The sequence below is a fragment of the Dermacentor albipictus genome, chromosome 1 (genome assembly GCF_038994185.2).
Source record: "Dermacentor albipictus isolate Rhodes 1998 colony chromosome 1, USDA_Dalb.pri_finalv2, whole genome shotgun sequence".
NCBI classification, from domain to species: domain Eukaryota; kingdom Metazoa; phylum Arthropoda; class Arachnida; order Ixodida; family Ixodidae; genus Dermacentor; species Dermacentor albipictus.
Genome location: NC_091821.1, coordinates 78,934,959 through 78,954,890, shown reverse-complemented (window position 1 = coordinate 78,954,890; position 19,932 = coordinate 78,934,959). Strand labels below are relative to the sequence as shown.

The 19,932-nt window shown below is 41.5% G+C and overlaps 1 protein-coding gene across 3 annotated transcripts in view; it reads left to right on the top strand.

The window, feature by feature from the left end:
* Positions 1-17,420, top strand: part of LOC135915078 (palmitoyltransferase ZDHHC6-like) — a 56,576-nt gene extending 39,156 nt beyond the window's left edge. For 2 of the 3 annotated variants that reach the window (XM_065448060.2, XM_065448059.2), the window contains 2 exons: positions 3,207-3,256; positions 4,506-4,817. In XM_065448060.2, coding sequence (XP_065304132.1) covers positions 3,207-3,256; positions 4,506-4,624 — 169 coding nt within the window. In that variant the 3' untranslated portion in view covers positions 4,625-4,817. Of the gene's footprint in view, positions 1-3,206; positions 3,257-4,505; positions 4,818-16,571 lie in introns of those variants that run through there. The other variant, XR_010568503.2, reaches the window with a different exon arrangement.
* Positions 17,421-19,932: the final 2,512 nt, after the last annotated feature.

Sequence of the window (19,932 nt, the reverse complement as noted above, 5' to 3'; positions counted from 1 at the left end):
GCAATGAAACATGCAAGAAAACGTATTTAATATGTTAACAAATCTTCTTGTATTGGCTGCTAGATGACTGTGTCAAATTGGAGTACAAAGCATTATGAAGTTAAATGGACAATCTGCATAAGTTGAAACATGAACAAAAAATAATTGATCAGAAGGCCTCTTCTTCATAATGACATGGAAGCGTGACATGCAATCACTTGTAGTCAGTTTATAAGCATTGAACAGTCTCAAATGTAGTGTTTTAGAGTCTGAATTAAGTCACTGTTACAAATGAATGCAGACAAATCTGGAAAAGCAACAACATATTTGAGTTGTTTTTTACTTGTTCACAATGGAATTTAGGCTGATAGTGAGTGTGTGGTTTTCTATATTGCCTTGTTAAAAAGAAAATCACAGTTTAAGAGGGCTGCTTGCATGTTTTGACATGTTTTTACTGTTGCAACTTAACCCTGTAATGCCAAAGGCTTATTGATGCTCAAAAGATTTTCATACTGGGGACATGCTCAACAGTGCTCCATAATTTCTCCAAACTATTTAACATTATATTTATGCAGCATTCTCTCTAGTACAGACTGTGCCACACATTATATGGTCAGCATTGCTGCTAACAAGCTGCTCAACTTTTACATCTGGCAGGTGGCAGAGTATTTGAATCTATTAACTAAGCACTTTTGCCTGTAGTGGTAATATTTCGTAAACAAGCTAGTTGGGGATCGAGGTGCCTTCCCACATTTTATCCTCAACTTGTATGTCTTGATGCTAGCGTGGGGTGATTGATCAATTAATGTTCCAGTTAATTGATGAACGCATTAATTCTGACTTATTTTTTAATCTTGATTGATAGTTAAGCTCACATAACCAAAATCAGGCAAGCACCAGCCTTGACGCCTCCCTGCTTCTCTTGCTCAACAGCAAGTAATTGGGAACCAGTCCCGACTGTGTCTGGCAAAATCTTGGGTGCAAAATCTGTCGAAATGTTTAGTTTTCTCACACAAAAAGGAATAGGAAAACTAAACATTTCGACAGGTTTTGCACCCAAGATTTTGCCAGACACAGTCGGGACTGGTTCCTGATTACTTGCTGTTGAGCAAGAGAAGCAGGGAGGCATCAAGGCTGGTGCATGCCTGATCTGTTTTTGTTCCGTGCCACACCTCCTCCTTTGTTCAAGCACTGAAAGAAAGTAAAATGCTTTTGGCTACTTCCCCTTCTTCTGGCTTTATAACATATATATATGTATGTTATAAAGCCAGAAGAAGGGGATATATATATATATGTTATAAAGCCAGAAGAAGGGGAGGTAGCCAAAAGCATCTTACTTTCTTTCAGTGCTTGAACAAAGGAGGAGGTGTGGCACGGAACAAAAACAGATGCTGCCCTCTTTAACTTTTTGACAAACCGCATTGATGGATAGCCTCGTATAGTTTATAAGTATATAGGAGGCTGTGGTTGACAACTTGATGTAATAATGGTGCCGGCAGAAAGTGAGCCTGAACTTGTCGCAATGCTTGTAAAATTGAATGTCCATTTGTGCAGAGTGTCACTCAAGTAATATTAAAGTCCACTATCGATTGAAATAGTATGTCTTTTTTTCTCTTCAAAGTGTATATGTATCATGACAAGTGAACGGCTTTTATTTTTTTCGCCTATGTATGTAAATCCACAAATTCAATGAATTTATTAATTAATCAATCAAAAAGTACTGATTAATCGGGTTGAAGTTTTTAATTGGCGCCGAGCCCTAGTCGACACCCATTTGCCTAGCTTGATCTCTGGAAACTACTGTGTCTGTGGGAAAGTGGCAGACAAGGCCAGAGCTACTTCCTGCATAAATTGTGCTTCTCCCTTCTCAGGTTGAGATGCATATGGTCGAGTCGCATGTCACCAGGGTGCGCCCTGATTGGCATTCTTATGACTGCCCTCTGGGCACCCTTGCATCTCTAATCTCTGCACTGCTAAGACGTCCTCACTACAGCAGATGCTCCACAGGTCTGCTACTAATTGTTCGTGGGACCTTTGCTGCTGTAACTTCTCCAGCTCAGTCAGCCTAGTGCAATGCTCATGTGTACTCGATTGGGCTGGTGAGAGTCTGTCCGTAAGCCATGGCTGCCATACTGTAGTGTACCTTGAGTTAATGAACCCCTGTTTGTCAATGGTCTGATTCTGGAGCCGTCTCTTTACCATGTGAGATAGTCATCGAACCCAGCGATGGCATCCTTTGTTGACTGCAGAGTTGAGAAGTGCCATGCCATTTCTTGACCATCACTTGTACGGTGAGCATCAAGCAGACCCATCTGTGTAACAATTCTTTGGCATTTCCACAGTTTTTGATAAATTAATCAACAGGGCAGTTCTTTCTGAAAAGATAAGCATTGAAATTGTATTAAACTGAGAATGAGGCATATTATAGGCGACAGGCTTGGCATTACAGGGTTACATTTTGGCCAGGCCTATGCATAAGCATACATAGTGTGTTTAAAAAGTTTCATTTAATCCACTTGTCTTTAAGCTGTAGTTTTATTTTGTGAGGGCGAATCAAAAGGTCCTTGCCCCTATTTTTTATTAGCCCAAACAAGGTAGAACAGGCAATTACAAATATATGTACTATTCTACATACACTATTTTTCCACATAGTCCCCACACCGGTTCAGATATTCCACAGCACTAAATTTGAGATGTTCCTGTCATCAGTCAGCGACAAACACGGCCTCCCCGAATGCTCATTGTCATGAAAGTCTTCATGGCTTTTTGCGAACTCGCAACAGCACCACCTCGCACTTCTCAAAGCGAGACACCTTTCCTCATACTTGGGCTGCATTTCCCTGTGTATTTCTATAAGCGTTCATCCCTTGCTCCATAGAAAACGAAATCACACTTAATTGCTTGTATGCCGCGGACGTTTGAAGCACAACCGCCATCTTCAACAACTGACCGCAGCACCCTGCCGCAGAGCTACCGGCAGATAAGGCGCTGGGCCAGTCCAAGAAAGGTCCACCACTGGGAATGGATGTGTTGACTTCGCATTTACAGCCATAATTTGGCTAAAAAGAATAGGGGCACAGACTTCATAACAGGATTTTATTGCTTTTGCAGTATTTTAACCTTCTCCTTTATTATGCTTAGCCTAGCTGCTGTCCCCTTGGTAACACAGCTAAAAAAGGGTGTTAAAACATCATCCTTAGTTAATTAAATTATTTTTCTCTTTACAGGCACTGGCTTTATGGAGAGTTAGAAAGTGCAAAGTTTTCAACGAAATCTTGTGAGTAATCGGTTAAATGTTAATGCTTTGAACGTGTTTTTGCATCGACCACTTCTAGTTGCAGTTAGCAGCTAATTGCATGACTGAACTCACATTTTTGCAACTTTCTCTCGCCCATTTCATATTTTGCATATTTTGCAGTTATTTAATGGCAAAATATTTTTAGTCAATTGTCTGATTCCAAACAACTAGAAATGCCTTTTAACGGAACTAGGAAAAATTGCTTAATAGCTTTAAAGAAATCTTGAAACTTTGTTACACTTTGCTTTAACCTTTGACTATATAGTAAAGAAAGAGGAGGAAACAAACGTCCACTAAAAGGGATGCATATCAGAGCACAATTTAAAGCACTCTGGAAAAGTTTTGTGGGCACATAGTGACATAAAAATTTCTGCATTTCTTTTTGATAGGTAGAAGTTGAACTGATCTGTTAGTGGACTGTGAGTGGACTGTCAGCCATGACACTGCAGTTTCCAGCTTCAAGGCCTTGTGCTTGGAAGAATTGCTAAGATCTTCCACAGTTACATTACAGACTTCACAGGAAAAGTCTGATTACGCAGGACTAAACAAACCTAGTTGGTTTGTTATAGGCTAGGCCCACAAGTGCGGTGCTTCCTCATTCCTTTGGAGTATTTTCACGGTTACTAGCATAATAATTGGTATTTGCAGTGCTTATAAATTGTCTGCATACTGTATTTGCGCATATTTTTTGTGTGATGTTTTTATTAACCAATGTTTTTTTTTTTTAATTCTAGCAGATATTGAATGTTGTTTTAGCTGATGCTATGCAAGAAAAAAAATGTATGGCAACACTGCTCTGCTGCTGCAACATTTAAGCAGGGTTCCTAGAAAGCTAGGCTGTACTGTATATACTTGTGGGAAGGCCACACCTCGAAGTTTGGGTCTAAATATTTAAGCAAAAAAATTCTTCATGTATGGGCTGCACTCCCTTTGTAATGCATGTTTGCGGTGAACCAGTTTCCAGCCGCTCCAACTCCGCGGTTACATGCCACCAATGACGAATGGGGTAGCAAATGAAGCTAAAATAAAGGCTTCCCAAGGTTGCTTCACACGGCGGCAAGCATGTTAGTTTTTCAAACCAGATACAAATTTATTTACTTTTTGCTACACCAATGAAATGCGAGCCCAAATTTATGAAAAAGAATGTGCAGCCCTTACACGAGAATACGCGTTAATCTGTCATCAGGTCTGTTCTGTCATTACTCACTGGGGTTACTGCACTCTCCAGCACGCAGGCTGAAGGGCTGGTTTCCACGGCAGTGTGCAGTTGAGGTGGCTGGCAGTAAGGGGAGCCGGAGCTGCACAGAGGCATCATCAAGCTATGCCGACAACAAGAAGTACAAGTGAAACGTGCCATCACATCACTGCACCGCTGCAGCCTCTATTGTCTGCCAAGCTTAGCTGCCAGATTTCAGACCAGTCAAATTTTCCCTCCTGTGGGCAGCTGTCCCTGTTGCGTGTGGATGGACTCGGCTGCTCCCCAAGTTAGTTGTAAATACCATTTACAAAAAGAAATTTTCGTCACTTTGCCTTTCTTGAAGGAGCCTGCTGAGTCATTTCTCAATTTTTGTTTGCTGTTCTGAAATAGCTAGAGGAAGTTTCTACTGTCATGCCTTGAAAAGAAAACAACGGCATGGGTTATTCATGAAAAGCTGCGCATGGCTTTATTCTTCAGGCTGACTGAGAGGTGGAGAAAGTCAGTATGGTATTGTGCGGTGGGCTGCCAGAGAGTTTACTAGACGGTGCCTTTCCATGAATTGTAGCTTTTAAGTAGACATTTCCAGTAGTAAGGCTTCTCAAGGGCCTCTCAAGAATGTTGTCTTCGCAGTGCGTTTAAGTTGGGATCAAAGCACATGTTGCCAATTGAATGCTTGTTCCATAGCTAGGATTTAAAGGAAAGGTTAAAAAAAAAGTGGCTTATGGTGTAAGAGTTGCAATGGCATGAGTCACATCAACAAAGTTAGGTGCAGAAGTTAGAGGCAAGGCTTGAACAGTCTGTAAGGTTTTACGCAGGGGCTTTGCTGCCAGTAACAATAACCAAAAGAGCTGTGATATTACTACACAGGTGAATAGCAGAGCAGAAGAAGCGTATGAAAATGAGTGGAAGTAGATGGTGCATTCATTGTTCATTTTAGAGGTTGTCACCTTGCTTGGTTTATGGCGCTTTGTATTTGTAATGGGAAGGATCAGAGCAGCATCTTAAGACTGTTACTTAAGGCCCAAAGATGTTTGAACCAAGGATATCTGTAGTGATAGAGTAGCTACAGAGACGGCTGTGTATTGGTACACCAGAAACAACTAATAAATATTCATGTTTTCCATACCAAAACCAGAAAGTGACACTTTTACAGCTCATTAGATGTGACGCAGAACACAGACTCGAGGAGTGACCAGAACCATCATGCTGAAAGGCAGGAAAAATACCATAGGGCAGCTCCCTACGACCTGCATGCGATTCTTGAGATTGGTGTCATGGATTTTGATGGCGTGCGCTCAGGTCTAGGGAGACATTTATAGTTAAAGTTGGACTATATTGTATTATAAAGGAGCCAAACATTGAGGTTAGCAAATGTCGAGAACTTTTACTTTACCACAATGACCCAAAACTACGAGAAAGTACTTTGAATTATGTGACATCACACTGACATGCCAGCACTGAGGTTTTGGCGTGAAACTTAATAAATTGAAGTTTGGCTTTCATTTTCTCTTAGATAACCAAATTTTTACCTCAATATATTGAAAATAGAATTCTCAACGAATTTTTTATTAGCAATGATTTACTTTCTCTTTAGTGTCCCTTTATCGTACATTTAGCTGTAAGGAAACTGTAAACTCTCAAAACTAGAGGAATTTTTGGTCTAGTTGGTACATTTGGACAACATGAAAGGTGCACACCATGCTTTCTGTATGTATTTCCTGTTTTGGTATGTGTTGTCATGTTATAGTTACCCACCATGAAGCAAAATTTTCTATGGTTCTGTTGTGCAACACCCAATATGCGGTGTGAAGGAAGGGATCATTACCTGCTGTCCATATATTTTTCTTATTATTTCAAATGCATTTAATAATTGAGTTGTTCAGTGCACTCATTAAATAAGCAGTTTTTCTTTTGTTGGCGTTATAACCTTGATGACAGTGTTTTGTGGTCAGGGCAGTTGAGAAACACAGAAGCACACCTGCCTGCTTAGCAGAATTTTGCGAGGCCTAGCGAGTACTCCTCTATAAAAGTGAGATATGAGCACCGATCCCTTCAACCCGGTGACACTGCTTATGATGCAGCATGCAAAGATTTTGCATGAGGGTTGTATTTTGTAAGAAACCTCATCCTTCAGTTCATCTTCTTTCTTTTTTTTCATCCGTCGTGCTGAGCATCTCATCATGTCACTGATGGCAGCATCACGGCATGCCAGCCAGTGTCAAAATACAAAAATAATGTAAAACGAATCTTTACAAACTCTGGCCCTAGAACCTTGTTTTTCCCCCACCAGATGCATCTTGCCATCGTACCTTGACATCAGTATTCAGTAAATATGGGGCAAAGTCGTAAAGTAACTGCAGTTTTTTTCTTTGTCGTAATAGAAAGGATTTAAAGCAGTCAACCTAGTGCCTCACACAATCGGCACATGTGTCCAACAATTAGATTCCTCAGGAGAAAAAAAATGCTTTGGGTGATACCAGGAGCAAAAATGCAGCACTATGTATACTTTTGGCGCCCTCATCTGTGGCTAGTGTCAAGTTCCAGTATGCAACCAGCTGAATGCTGTCAAAATGCAAACCCTGCTTTTTGTCATCATACATGCCATGTACAAGCACATAAGTTGTTTTTTTTATGTGATAAACAGACCAGACATGAGCAGACCACAGCATTTTGACCTTGTGGAAGGCTTCAACTTGTTCATGAGGAGGTTGCAATATGGTGCACCTTGAAAACTTATCATTTCATGATGTAATATTAGAGTGTTGTCTCTACATGGTCCTACCCGCTTCGGTGGCTTAACGGCTATGGTGTTGCGCTGCTAAGCACGAAGTCGCAAGATCAAATTCTGGCCTCCACTGCTGCATTTCGATGGGGGTGAAATGCAAAAATGCACGTGGTCCCATGTGTTATGGGCACGTTAAACAACCCCTGGTGTTCAAAATTAATCCAGAGTCCCCCACTATGGCATGCCTCATAATCAAATCGTGGTTTTAGCACGTAAAACCCCAGAATTCAATTCAATTCTCTACATGGTCCCAGAACACCATGCCATGTCTGCACTTCTCTGAACCTCTTTATCTTTGTGATGAATTTGACCTTCACTCTTTGGTTGCTCACTTTCTATATGGCTGTTCATAGTATTATCAGGTGGGCATTGTGGATATGACAACTCGTCCCCTAAGGAAGTTCATTGGAGAAAATATATCTCCTTCAATTTTGTAGTGTCGTAACAGCATCCTGCACACATTCATCTACTGCTGCTTTATGTCTGGCGTTAGTTGTTTTGATGCTCACCTAGTGGACACTTTGCAATGCACAACATATTGAAAAACATGGTGTTCCATGCAATGTAGAATGCTCTATTTCACAACCACTTCATTCATATTGGTATGAGCATTTTCATGAACTTTAAAGCTTTTGATACTGAGCCAGAATGAGGTGTTTCAGTCAGACTTCACTGACTGCCGTAGAACTTCTTGTGCTATGCATATGCCTGTCCAACTGGCAAACAGGTGCCTCTGTACTACTCTGACATTCTACAGTACTTTTTCTAGGGGTTTTCACTCTTCACTCCCAGAAACTATTAAGCAACGCCCCTCCCTGGTGCGGTACGTACAAGGGATTGACCATATTGAGTGCACTGTGGTCACGCGATATCTCCCCTCAGGGTGTTGGGCCAATCCGCACAGATGGGTGAAGTGCATGGCGAAACGCTATTTGAAGTGGGCCTTTTGCAAAGGTACTTCGGTTTTGTGTATCTGAACTGTGCATTCTTTTTGACTTTGCCTCGTACAACAGTGGGTGGCCGAGGGCAGATACAAAGTAGATAACATGCTAAGATGCCGTACTTCTCATAGAACAAATAATGTGAAAAGAAAGTAGGGAGAGGACCATGCAGTCAAACCTGATTTATATGAATCCCTCTTAAATCAAGTTATCCCTAACATAGGACAATTTCTGAGAATTGTGAAGCTACAGTGAGAATGCATAGCAAAATGTACAATTGCATAGAACAAAGATCATATTCACACCCGATAGACCTGCTTGCACTGCAATGGCATTCACCATGCACAGATGTTTAGCGCTGTGGCCATGCACCAAGATATGCTAACAGCCTCTTGAGCGGGATGGCGAGGGTAATAGCTTGTACATTGGTCAGCATGACTTGCATGGGTCTTTCATGCTGGTCAAAAAAACCATGATTTCGTTAAACTACCGAAAAAAGAAATCTAGAAGAAGTTTTAGTAGTCAAATTTCATAACACTTTACCATACCAAATTCATGGGCACTTTTCTGCAAGTTCAGTATTTACAGGTTTCATTTAGTAGATTGTGCACTAGGAGAGCTGGCATGACTCAGTGCCAACTGTAAGCAGTCCTTTGGGGTTAGCCACTGTTTTAATTTTTATTTAATTTATTTGCATCATACCTTGCTCCACTGCTTTGCTCTAGTGGGGACTGCCTTCCTAGTAGAGTGACGCCAAAAAGATTGTGCATTTCCTGCTACTTCTGCAGGTCACTGTTCATGTTGATGTGCCTTTAACCGGCAGCTGTGAGGGCAGCGAGAACCGCAATTCTTAAAGCCTTTTCTTGAAGTCGTAGTTGTGTAATTAGCTCGTAAACCTTTTTACAAAAACTTCGAGGCTCAAATCAAGCAAAGTGACTGAAAAAAACTTCACTTCCTAGAAATTGCTATGTAAACCTAGGCTTGAAGATAGAAAGAGGTAGTGAACTTTGAGAGACAATTGCTGCAATTCTTGTTTGGTGTTCAACAAATTTTGCTAACATACCGTAAGGTGAAAATGTGTCGTGCTTGCAGCATGTAACCTGCCATTGTGGCTCAATTGCTTTGGCGTCCTGCTTCTAGACGTGAGGTCGTGGGTTCGATACTTGCCTACAGAGACTGCATTCTGATGGTGGACGGATTGTAAATGTGTCCGTGGGCTGTGATTTCAATAAATCGCAAGGAACATCATAAGGTTGAATTTAACCACTAGCTATAGCCCAACTATGGCTCTCGCCCAGCTCTCGAGGGAAAAACTCGCAATTTCTTAACCATAAAATGCTTTCAAGTTCAACCATTTGGACTGGTAGTGTGCAAGTTTTTTTTTCTATTATTATGGCATCGAAGCTCTCTTCTTTGTCTTTCCTTTTAGAGTTTGCTTGCTTCCTTTTTTTTTTGCGTCACTTTTTATTCAAAAGCTGTGTTGCTGTCACAGAAGTTAAGCAGCATAACTTGCAGCCTTTAAATGTTATCGCTGACTAATACTGCAGACTGCAGTTGTGAGGAGTGAGAAAAGTCATACTGTAACATTGTGGCAATTTGACATTTTTAATCCCTCAAAGGGGCCCTGAACCACCCATGGGCTTGGTGAATTAACATAGTCCGCGGGTAGCATACGCTGTTGTGAACATCTCAGCCAAGTTCTGCTGTCCTACGCAGTCCATGGAGCTTGCAAGCGGAGTGCGAAGTCACCTCTCGTTTCAAAAAACTCTCTCGTTTCAAAAACCCCATGGTCCATGCTCTTTTCTGTGTGCTTTGTTTCATCATAAAGCACACTCCAATACGTGGCTGCTATTGGTTGCTGTGCTCGGCTACACCGTGGCTGCTGTGAGGTGCCGCCATGAGTCCAGTGGCTAAGCGCACTGTGGCTCTCTGAGGACAGCCGCATTTGACATACGTTTAGCGCGGAATAGGCACCAAATCGGAAATTTGAACTGCGCGCCACGGTGACGTCTCCGCCGTAGCCTTCACAGTGCAAGGCATTGGAGGAGGAACGGGAGCGCAGCTGAGGCCATGTTTGATTGCCGATAACTTTACTTCTGTTGAATGCATTGAAGTACTTTTTGCAGCAAAGTGGTTCTGAAATAGCCTATCTTCACTTCAAATTTCTTTCTCCACTTCGATAAAAAGTGGTTCAGGGCCTCCTTAAGGCTTTATTTTTTTAGCAAAAGTGACCATATTTAGCTTTTTTTTTATATGGCTTACTTTCAAAGTGCACTCCATCGAAAACCCTACTAAAGCTTTTTCAACCAATTTGCTTTATGTTTTAAGTACGAAAACCTCATTTCACCTATTCACTTTGCAACAGATATGTACTTGTCAGTGCCACAAACGGTTCTGTTAGAAACAAGGAAAGAGGCTTTATTTTACCCTGTTTCAAGATCAGCTATTCTGCGAAGCAAAGTTCTTCACCGAAGAAAGGTTTTTATGCATTCTAGCACTTCTAAGATGGGTCAGAATCGAGCAGCGGCTTTTTGCATGCACGACTCACATGCGAGTTGCCAGTGGCAGACACTGTCGTTAAAATCTGCCAAAAGGCACAAAAAACACAGTCTTGGAGCGCTGACAAAGTACTGCCATCTATGTAGTAGGAAACAAAGACAGGAATAATTGTGCCTGCCAAGCGCTGACAAAATGGCTGCCATCTATGTTGTAGAATGGGAAGGCTGAATGAAGGTGGCCTTCGAGGTGCTGAAAAAGTGCCAACATCTATGTAGTAAAACAAAAAAAAACAAAAAACCGTGGATTTCAAACGCTGCCACTTGCCCAAATCCTTTGAAAATGAGATTATGACTGTTGAAAAGCTGGGAGCTCATTCAAAGCAAAATTAACCAGGATTGCATTGACGAGCTGAGCTTGTCCAAAACACTTAAGGGGCTAAGTGACATACCCTAATGTGATCTTAAAGTGCATGTCTTTGCCTTTTTGCAACTTCGGTTGACTCGCACAAAATTTGGGTTCTCAAGAATTAAGTTATGTGCACTCATTTAGGCCAAGCAGTGCTGCTGAAACAAGCACAGCACAGAAAATAAACAAGCGAAGGTATGTTTTGTAGAGCTGGCTAACTGACATAACATGCCTTTTGGAGATTTGGTTGTTGGTTTGCCTGTGGTTTTTGTCAGTTATCTTTGGTGTGTGTGGACATGCTTGCACACACATACGAGGGGGACCCAGAAGTAAAGAGAATTTTTTTACTGAGGTGGTAAGGTAGTTGCGTACTGCATGCACACTACACTATCGTCTACATGAGTTCAAAAAGTAGAATCCTTATGTGAACTTTTGTCTGCTCACTGCATTGCTTTCTTTTGAGCCTCTGTTGCTGTCTGCATCAGTTTTGCAATGGCAGATGCGAAAAACAGTGTGAACATCAAGTTTTGTTCTCTCTTTGAAATTTCTTTTTATATTAAAGAGCTTGCTAATTTTAACTTGGTACTGCAAGGTGAGATAGTCAACCAGCGTTTTTATGTTTGGGTTGCGTGGTGCATTTAGAAGGAAACGTCACAATTTGTGCAACTCTGGCAACAGGCTTGTGCGCCACGACAATGCTCCCGCCCACGTAACACTGAGTGTGCAGCACTTCCTGACAAAAATGGGATAACAGTGCTGTCTTACCTTACCCTCTCTACTCCCTGTATCTCGCCCCTTGTTACTCCTTATCTCCAAGACTAAAATGAGTGCTTAAAGGAAAGCATTTTGAACATGTGTAGGTGATAACAAATAATATGACGGAAGCACTGAGCTTGACAAGTTTGTAGAGTGCCCGAACAGTTTTGAATAAATAATAAAGGGTTAGGTCAAGTTCATTGCATCTCTGAGAGAGTATTTTGAAGGCGATTGACGTTTTCGAAAGTTCCAAGTAATCTGATAATAACAAAAAACAATTCTTGTTACTTTTGGACCCCCCCCCATACGTACATACATACTTCTGCACACATTCACGAAATATCTTCTGTAGTGTTGTGTACTAGGGAACTGGGCCTGCATTTCGTGATGGTCCATTTAATTTTCCATTTTTCTTATCATGCAGTTGGGCAGCATCTGAGCCAGTGATGGAGGGTGAAAAGAATGGAAAAGGAAAGGGATCACAGGAAAATGTGGCCCCTGTTTGCCAAACAAAAAGCAAAACTAAACTAGCGGTGGCATTAACATGAATATTAAAATGTGTAGAATTGCATGCAAACGTTCGTTTGACATCTTGCATTTTTTACTAAATAGCAGTACATAATTTGGCATGCTTAAATGTAGGAAATCAATGTTTTGTTTTCGTAGATGAAAAGGGAAACTTTAAAAGGGCCCTTACCAGGTTCGGGCGCTGCAAGGCAATGGCGGCACATAGATGTTGCAGTGACAGTCTTGTCTGCTGAGTATTACACTGATGTAAACCATGAAAACAGCTGAAAATTTTACAAAAAGCTTGCACTCTCATTCAGAGGAGCCTCTCGTTTCCGGCCGGCAAAAATGGCATCACATGTGTGGCACTTTAACGTCACACAAGTGATTCAATGCAGAAGTAGCCAGCAGCAGCACAAACAACTTGGGGATTCTTGTGTAAAGAACAATACTATCTCCAAAAATACATTGCATAGCAGAAAATTTTAAAAGGAGAGAGAAAAAAGGAACGAAGAGGTAGTTGTTCACGACATAAACATCAAATGGGTCTTTGGCTCTGATATGGGAGAAGGCAGAAGTGGAATGTCAGTTGCAGGCACTGTGCAAGGCAGCTGAAGGGAGCCTCTGCCGCAGGACGGGTAGCTTACCTCTTCACACTATGGCCTTGCAACGTTTCAGTTGTTTCTATCTCATCTACTACTCAACTTGTACAATTTTTTTCTGTTGAACGCTCCTTTAATGGCGCACTTCACAACTTCTAGCGTGTAACTAAAATTGCTGATGGGGCCTGGTTAGGGGCCCTTCAAAGCAACCAGTGCTCAATCAAAATATGTGATGAGGTAATCATGCAGGAAAAAGGCCACACCTCATACTGATAAAAATAAATCGTGACATTGTTCTTTATATAAGAAGTCTTATTTTTAATTTGAGAGAGAAAGTTGAGCGAGAGTGGTGCTTCAGGACTCGGCACTTAAATGCTGTCATTAAACCTGTTTGTGCTCCATGCTATCTCGCATTGGTGTACATACCTAAGTTGCTCCACTTTTCATCAAAAATAATTTGTTTGGTAGCATTGGGACACTTTTGCATTTAAAAGTTTTGTTTTGCTTTGCCTTGTATGCTTGCATGTGCATGTGTGCCCAACAGTAAATGTCTGCAATATTAACCGGATAAAAGAAGCTTGATTAGCCAGACCTCATTCTGAGGCCAAAAATTAAGCATTTGGGACAAAGATTAACATTTATCTACAAACGTCTATAATAACTGCAGTCATAGAGTCTCATCACTTGTTCTTCAAATGCTTTGCCAACGTTTCTTGGAGGTGTGAACGATGTGTCAGGTGCAATTTTTCTCTGACTTGTCTGTGCATGCGTGCATGTATGAATTTATGGGTGTACATGTATGTGTGTGTGCGCACACAAACATTTAAAAAAAATTTCTTGTCTGCCTCATGTTACTTTTTTCCTTCTTTCCTTCTCTCATTTTTTCACTTCTCTGCAAGTGCATCTTGGTGATGTTGGCACCTGTCAAATTCCCCTGCCACTTCTAAATAGTGCTGAGATCCATTAGAATATCTTGGCAAAAAAAAAATGCACATTACATTATTAGCTATTGCAAAGGCCTATCACATGTTTGTGGGCAAACTTTTCTTGCTGCCAAGGCTGCGTCATTTGCAGTTCACTTTCTGCACTATTGCCAGCATCCACCCATAGCAAAGTTGGGAGTTCGTAGGTTGAAAAGTTATTCAAAAGGTTGGGTTTTTTTTTCTTTTTTCTCGCCTTATCTGAAGCAAGTGTTGCAGGTCTAGGTAATATTGGACGTAAGCTTTCCATTGCGGTACAAAAGAAATGGCAGCCTTCAAAATCAATTGTCGGCAGGGGCGTAGCTAGGTCACGTGGCACCCGAGGCCCTTAGGTCTTCTGTCACCCCCCCGCTGGGTGTAGCCGGCGGAAAGAGGGGTGTCTTCAGACGTATATGACAACCCCCCCCCCCCCCTCCTGTCTCACTGGCCCCTTGCACCCGGGGCCCACGGCCCCCCGGCCCCCCCTGTTGCTACGCCACTGATTGTCGGTCTCTTAAAATAAAGTTGTAATAGTAATTCGCACTTATTTTTCTACATCAAGTGCAAAGCATTAGTGTAGAGATGACTGTTTTCAATGTTCCTATTAAGATACAAATGAAAAGCAGATCTCAATACATTATATGTGTGCACTTATCATGAGGACTGATCTTCCTGTACTGTCTATTTGTGACGCTACTGACACATTTGTGTGCATGGTGATCTGCCAAGTGGGGTGTCAGTGTTTATAATGACTTTTTCTGCTGCAGCTAGATAGCTTGTGAGGGTGGATATGTTTGTGAGGTGCCACTTACACCAGATGGGGTTAGGGAGGTGTGCTTTGTGACATCATTTTGTTGGCGTGTTTCGGCTAGGTAGTAGGCAGCTGCAGTATTACCACCGTCGTTTCTGCAAATTGTTGCTACCACTGCATTAAAAAATATATATTTTATGGCTGTTTCTAGACCACACTGGTAAGATTTCAGTTGTAACATAGAGACCATTCATAATAGTGCAAACACCAAAAGATTAAATGCTCATGTTCATGATTGGACTCTGTAGTCGCCCACTTCGAGAAGTTCTTTCATGTGGAGTGCATTCTGTTTGATGCATTGATTAGTGAGGTGAAAGTTTGTTAAGCAATTGCTTAAAGTGTTACTTATTTTGAAATTGTCAGTGTGAGAATCTTTTGTCACTTTCTGACTGCACCCAATCCAAATAACAATAACTGCATGCCAAATTTTTTTCGTGTTTTTGTGAATACAAAAACATTTGAGGTTGAAAGGATTTGGGGCAGTCTTGATTATTGTGCTTTGAAAGGTGTGGTTTATAAGGATGATGATTCTGGTTCACACACAAAGGTGAATGTGCTTCTGTACTTCTAGAGGTGTATATGGTGGAGACGGGTATATACTGAAGCTTACAAAAAAAATTGCTAGTGATATTACTTGCAATGTATAGTCTGTAAATTTTCCTAGATTCATCCTTCCAATACATGGTCTTGTATGGGAAAACAAAATGTTAGCAAAGCAAGCAGTCTTCCAATGGCCAAGTTCTCAAAAAAATTTTACAAAGAAAGGAAGTTGCAGTTTTTACCAATAACTTCCATATAAAAGTTATACTTCAGGTTGTGTTCATAGTGTGCATTGGCACTGCAATTGGCAGATAGAGACTTGAGGACGAGCATATCAGTTTGGACTAGTTGATAATGCATAATTTGCATGTAGATGACATGTGAAAATGAACAAAGAATGAGACTGTGCCACACGTAACACTAACATTCAAATGCATTAAAAAAAATTGTTTTAACCTTACATCACTTACAAGGATCACCATGCTACCTCGAAGCAAGCATGCTCACAGAAATGTGGATTCTTTTTGTTATAGCATGATTGAAGGTTTATACACTGAGAGGTTTCCACACCTAGGTACCCATTTCACTTCAATATCCTCTGTGGTCAGCTGATTATCGCTTTTCCCTAGAATAATGGCGTTCATGTTAGCCATGCCATGACCACAATCAATGGTACTGGAGGTCTTGCTGAAGCAAATTAGCTTCTATAGCTTATCTGCAGAGCACACCACCTTCAAACACATGCTGTTTTCTTCAAGTGGTTGGAAGCACATTGAATGTATGGGATCACAGTAAATACTGTATCATGACCCTATGTAAATGCTTGCTCTGGCCACCATAAAAAGAAAGCAGTTAGAAGTTAGCACTATGTGTGTCTGTATCTGTTCCTTTGTGCTACCAGCAGTTGAATCAGGCTTTGGGTGGGAGGGGGGAGGGGCAGGGGACTTGTATACATGGAAGAATCTATAGAAAATATGCATTATTCCTTTAATGTTTCAACCCAGTTTACTGTCAAGTTTGGTTAACTAGTAGTTTCACATAATTCTGTTGCTCTATGCATGGCTCTTAGGCTGGAGCCAGTTATTTTCTTTCATTGTGCATCCAGAAAGCAATGCTTTCAGTTGTTCTTAAAACATTTTAGGATGCCCCATGGCAGTAGTGTACAACACAAGAATCTGGGACATGTAGAAGGGGATTAGCTTAGAATGTGGCCTCTGACTTGCCAGTCTTGTACCTTAACTGGTATCATTCACCATGACCTCACTGATAATTTTTTTTTCTAACATTGCAGTCTGCATTCTGTGAATGTGAAGTGGTGCATGATGAAAGGATTCACACGCACTGGATGTAAAAACCTGACAGTTGTTTTCTGTGGCTTTGAATGTTCCCACTGTGATGACATTCATAACAAAGGAATGCGGTGCTTATTTTTTATCTTTACTGCCTTCACCAGCCTTGAGGCCTCTTTGTTTTTGGTATGTATGTGCGCAATGTAAAAAAATGCTGAAGTATACAGTAGCACAATACTCGGATGTATTTTTGCTGAGTAATATTTGAGGAGAAGGCAGGGTGAATATTTTTTGTGAGGTAATTTTTGGCTATTGCCCTGTGTATATATGAGTGCAGTCATCTCCACTGGCTGTTACTAGGATAAGACGAAACTATCGTGGTGATATTGTCCTTTTTAAGGTTTCGTTTTTACAATGGAATCGATGATAGCTGCACCTTGTATGCAGGCTGACAAGGTTGTTATTTTTTGTATTCATCATGCCCGTATGTTTTCTGTCCAGTGTAGTAAAAATTGTTTCTGATTAGGCAGGGGTGAACAATGGCGTTTTTAGGCTCTTGCATCTGAATGTTCCTCCTCAGTGTTTGTGACAAGCGAGGATGTGAGGGATTTGGAACGCCATTTCTCGCCTTCTGATTCTGTCGGTCATTGCACTTTTGTCTCATTGTCATGGCTTCTTGCCATACTAACTTCCATTGAACTGCGATTGTGTTTTGTGTATGTGCAGCATGTATACACATTTTGTGTTTCAGTATGTCTTTCCCATTTATTACTTTCAGATTCTCAGGTCACTTAACTGAAAATGAAAAAATGAATTTCATTACTCTGAATAAAAAGAAATAATTACCGACATTGTCATGTTCTCATTAAGTCCTCAAATAAGCATCATATAGAAGCAGTGATGTGACAGTTGATCACTTGAGCTACAAAGGTCATTCAATAAAGATTTTCCCTGCCCCACTTCACTCAGGCCTGCATAAAACAAATTTCACACAGCGTTATACGTGCATCTCTATAGATAAGAAAAAAAAAACATTCGCCTCTTTCGTAATAGATATTTTAGTTTTACAGGTCTGAAGACTGAGGAGGGTGGGGGCATGAAGCCAGTGGAGCACAGGGCCATTATCAAGTTTGTCTTTCTTAAATGCAACACACCTTAACAATATTTTTAAAGAAATGACGAAGGTGTGTGGGACAAATTCTTCATCTTATGAAGTCAATAAGTACTGGCATCGGCAGTTCAAATCTGGACAGAACTCAGTTTGACGGCACTGGTTTCCAGTCAACCTCATTCAGCTATTGATGGGGAAACTTGCAAAAATGGAGGCCACAATATTGAAAGACCGCCACATAACAATTGAACTAGCTGAAAAATCGAGAGCAGTGTAGGGTCTATATAAAATAATATTCAGGAACATGTGCCCATGCGAAACATGTCCAGTGCATTGATATCCTTGCTAGCCTTCTGTTTTCACAAGAAGACCAGAGTAACCTTTAGCCGTCTACATTTGACCAGATGTTCTTAAAAACCAAGATTACTCATTTGCGAGATTGATTACACAGGATGAAACATGAATTCAGTATTGTGACCTAAAAAAAAAGATCCGTGTCAAAACAATGAAAGCACTATGGCTCACCATCACAATAAAAGACATACGAGCAAACCTCAGGTAACAAGGTGATGCTGACAGTTTTTGGGATCAACAAGGTGTGGTGATGACAGATTTCCTACCGAAGAGTGCCACCATAATGGGGACCTATTATGTTAACCTGTTGACAAAATTAAGGTAAGCCATCAAAATTAGCAGGCGTGGTATGCCGTCAAAAGGTGTCTTGCTTGCAAGTGTCCTGCTTTTGCAAGACGGTTCTCCTGTTCACAACTCACATGTTGCACAAATGGAAGGATGCTCTTGGGGAATATGAAATTATTCGTCGCACCCCATACTACCTGGACCTTGTACCCTTGATTTCCACTCCTCCATCCATGAAGTTATTTTTGAAAATCGGGTAGCTTCCCAATAATGACACACTCATCGCCGAAGTCAAGTCATGGTTCAAGGCCAACATGAGGATTTCTACAAAACTGGTATCCACAGCTGCATAAGACAATGGCAGAAGTGTGTAGCTCTCGGTAGGTAGCTCTGCACAGAAACGAAAATAAATATGCCAACTTTGGTGCTCTGTAGCCCATGGGAATTGTGTCAGGGAAAATCTTTATTGAGCGCCCCTCGCATATTAATTTTTTCATGCTGGTAAAGCAATAATCTCCATGTTAATGCATTGCTGAACACCTTGCTATTAAAGGGGAGCCTGCAACAACTGAAGGCTACCGTTTTCACTCCAGTTCTGTCTACAGCCTGTCGGAGGTGTAAATGATTATGGCAGTGACACAAGGCCAGTTTTATGCACGTGCTCACTACATGTGCATTTGTGCGTGCTGCAATAACAGTATGTGGTTTGTTCACATACCCAGTGTCCTACTGCCCCCACTGCCGTATGCGCTGCTTGCATGCCATGGTGGCTGAGCATTCTCGGGCTTTCTCGGAGTCTTGGAGGTGCTCGCTGCAACCGCTAATGTTCAATGTAGCTGCAGTGAGCTCGGTCTTTTAAAGTTGTGGTGGCAGCATAATGTGCCCCCATAGCTACATACTGACATTCACATTCAGTATAAGCCATCTTAGCCTTACACTGTACTTGGCAGTGGCCTTCTGCTGTTTGCATTCCACAACCTCTTATGCAATGAAACCTTGTGAGGGGGATGCTATTCTCTGATGCAGAGTTGCGCACCCATTGCACTGCACTGTGGTGCATTCCCGTTATCCCACCTGCAGCACCCCAGCAAAGCTGGGGGAGAGGAGTCCACCAAATAGGAGTGGGAGGCTGTGCTCTGGCGAATGAGTGATAGAGGAGAGCACACCACAGACATGTTCTTGGTGTTGGATTCACCATATGCTGCTGTCAAACGATAATTGGTGCTCGCAAACAGAATTTCCTTTATTAAAGGGCAACAGGTTGAAAAATCGCACTTTTCAGAACTCATTTTTTAGATTGTGCTTGCAAAATTAAGCTTTGGCATTCTTTTTTCATGCGCAAAAAAATTTCAAGGCTTTCCTCGAACCAGAACTCTGCAATAACTGAATCTTATCGAAGCATGGTAGCTGTAGCGACCTCATTATCCATTCATATTCTACTGATGAGGCTCGCAGCCACAGGTTTTGGCCAGATGGCGAGCCGAGTCAGCGCCAGCTCGTTCACTTTTCACCAGTGCTCAGGTGAAGGCTATGCTGCTTACATGTGAGAGGCTGACAAGCAAGAAGCTGTTGTTTCACTGCATTCAGGGCAGACTGCAAAATGTGGCCCAGTC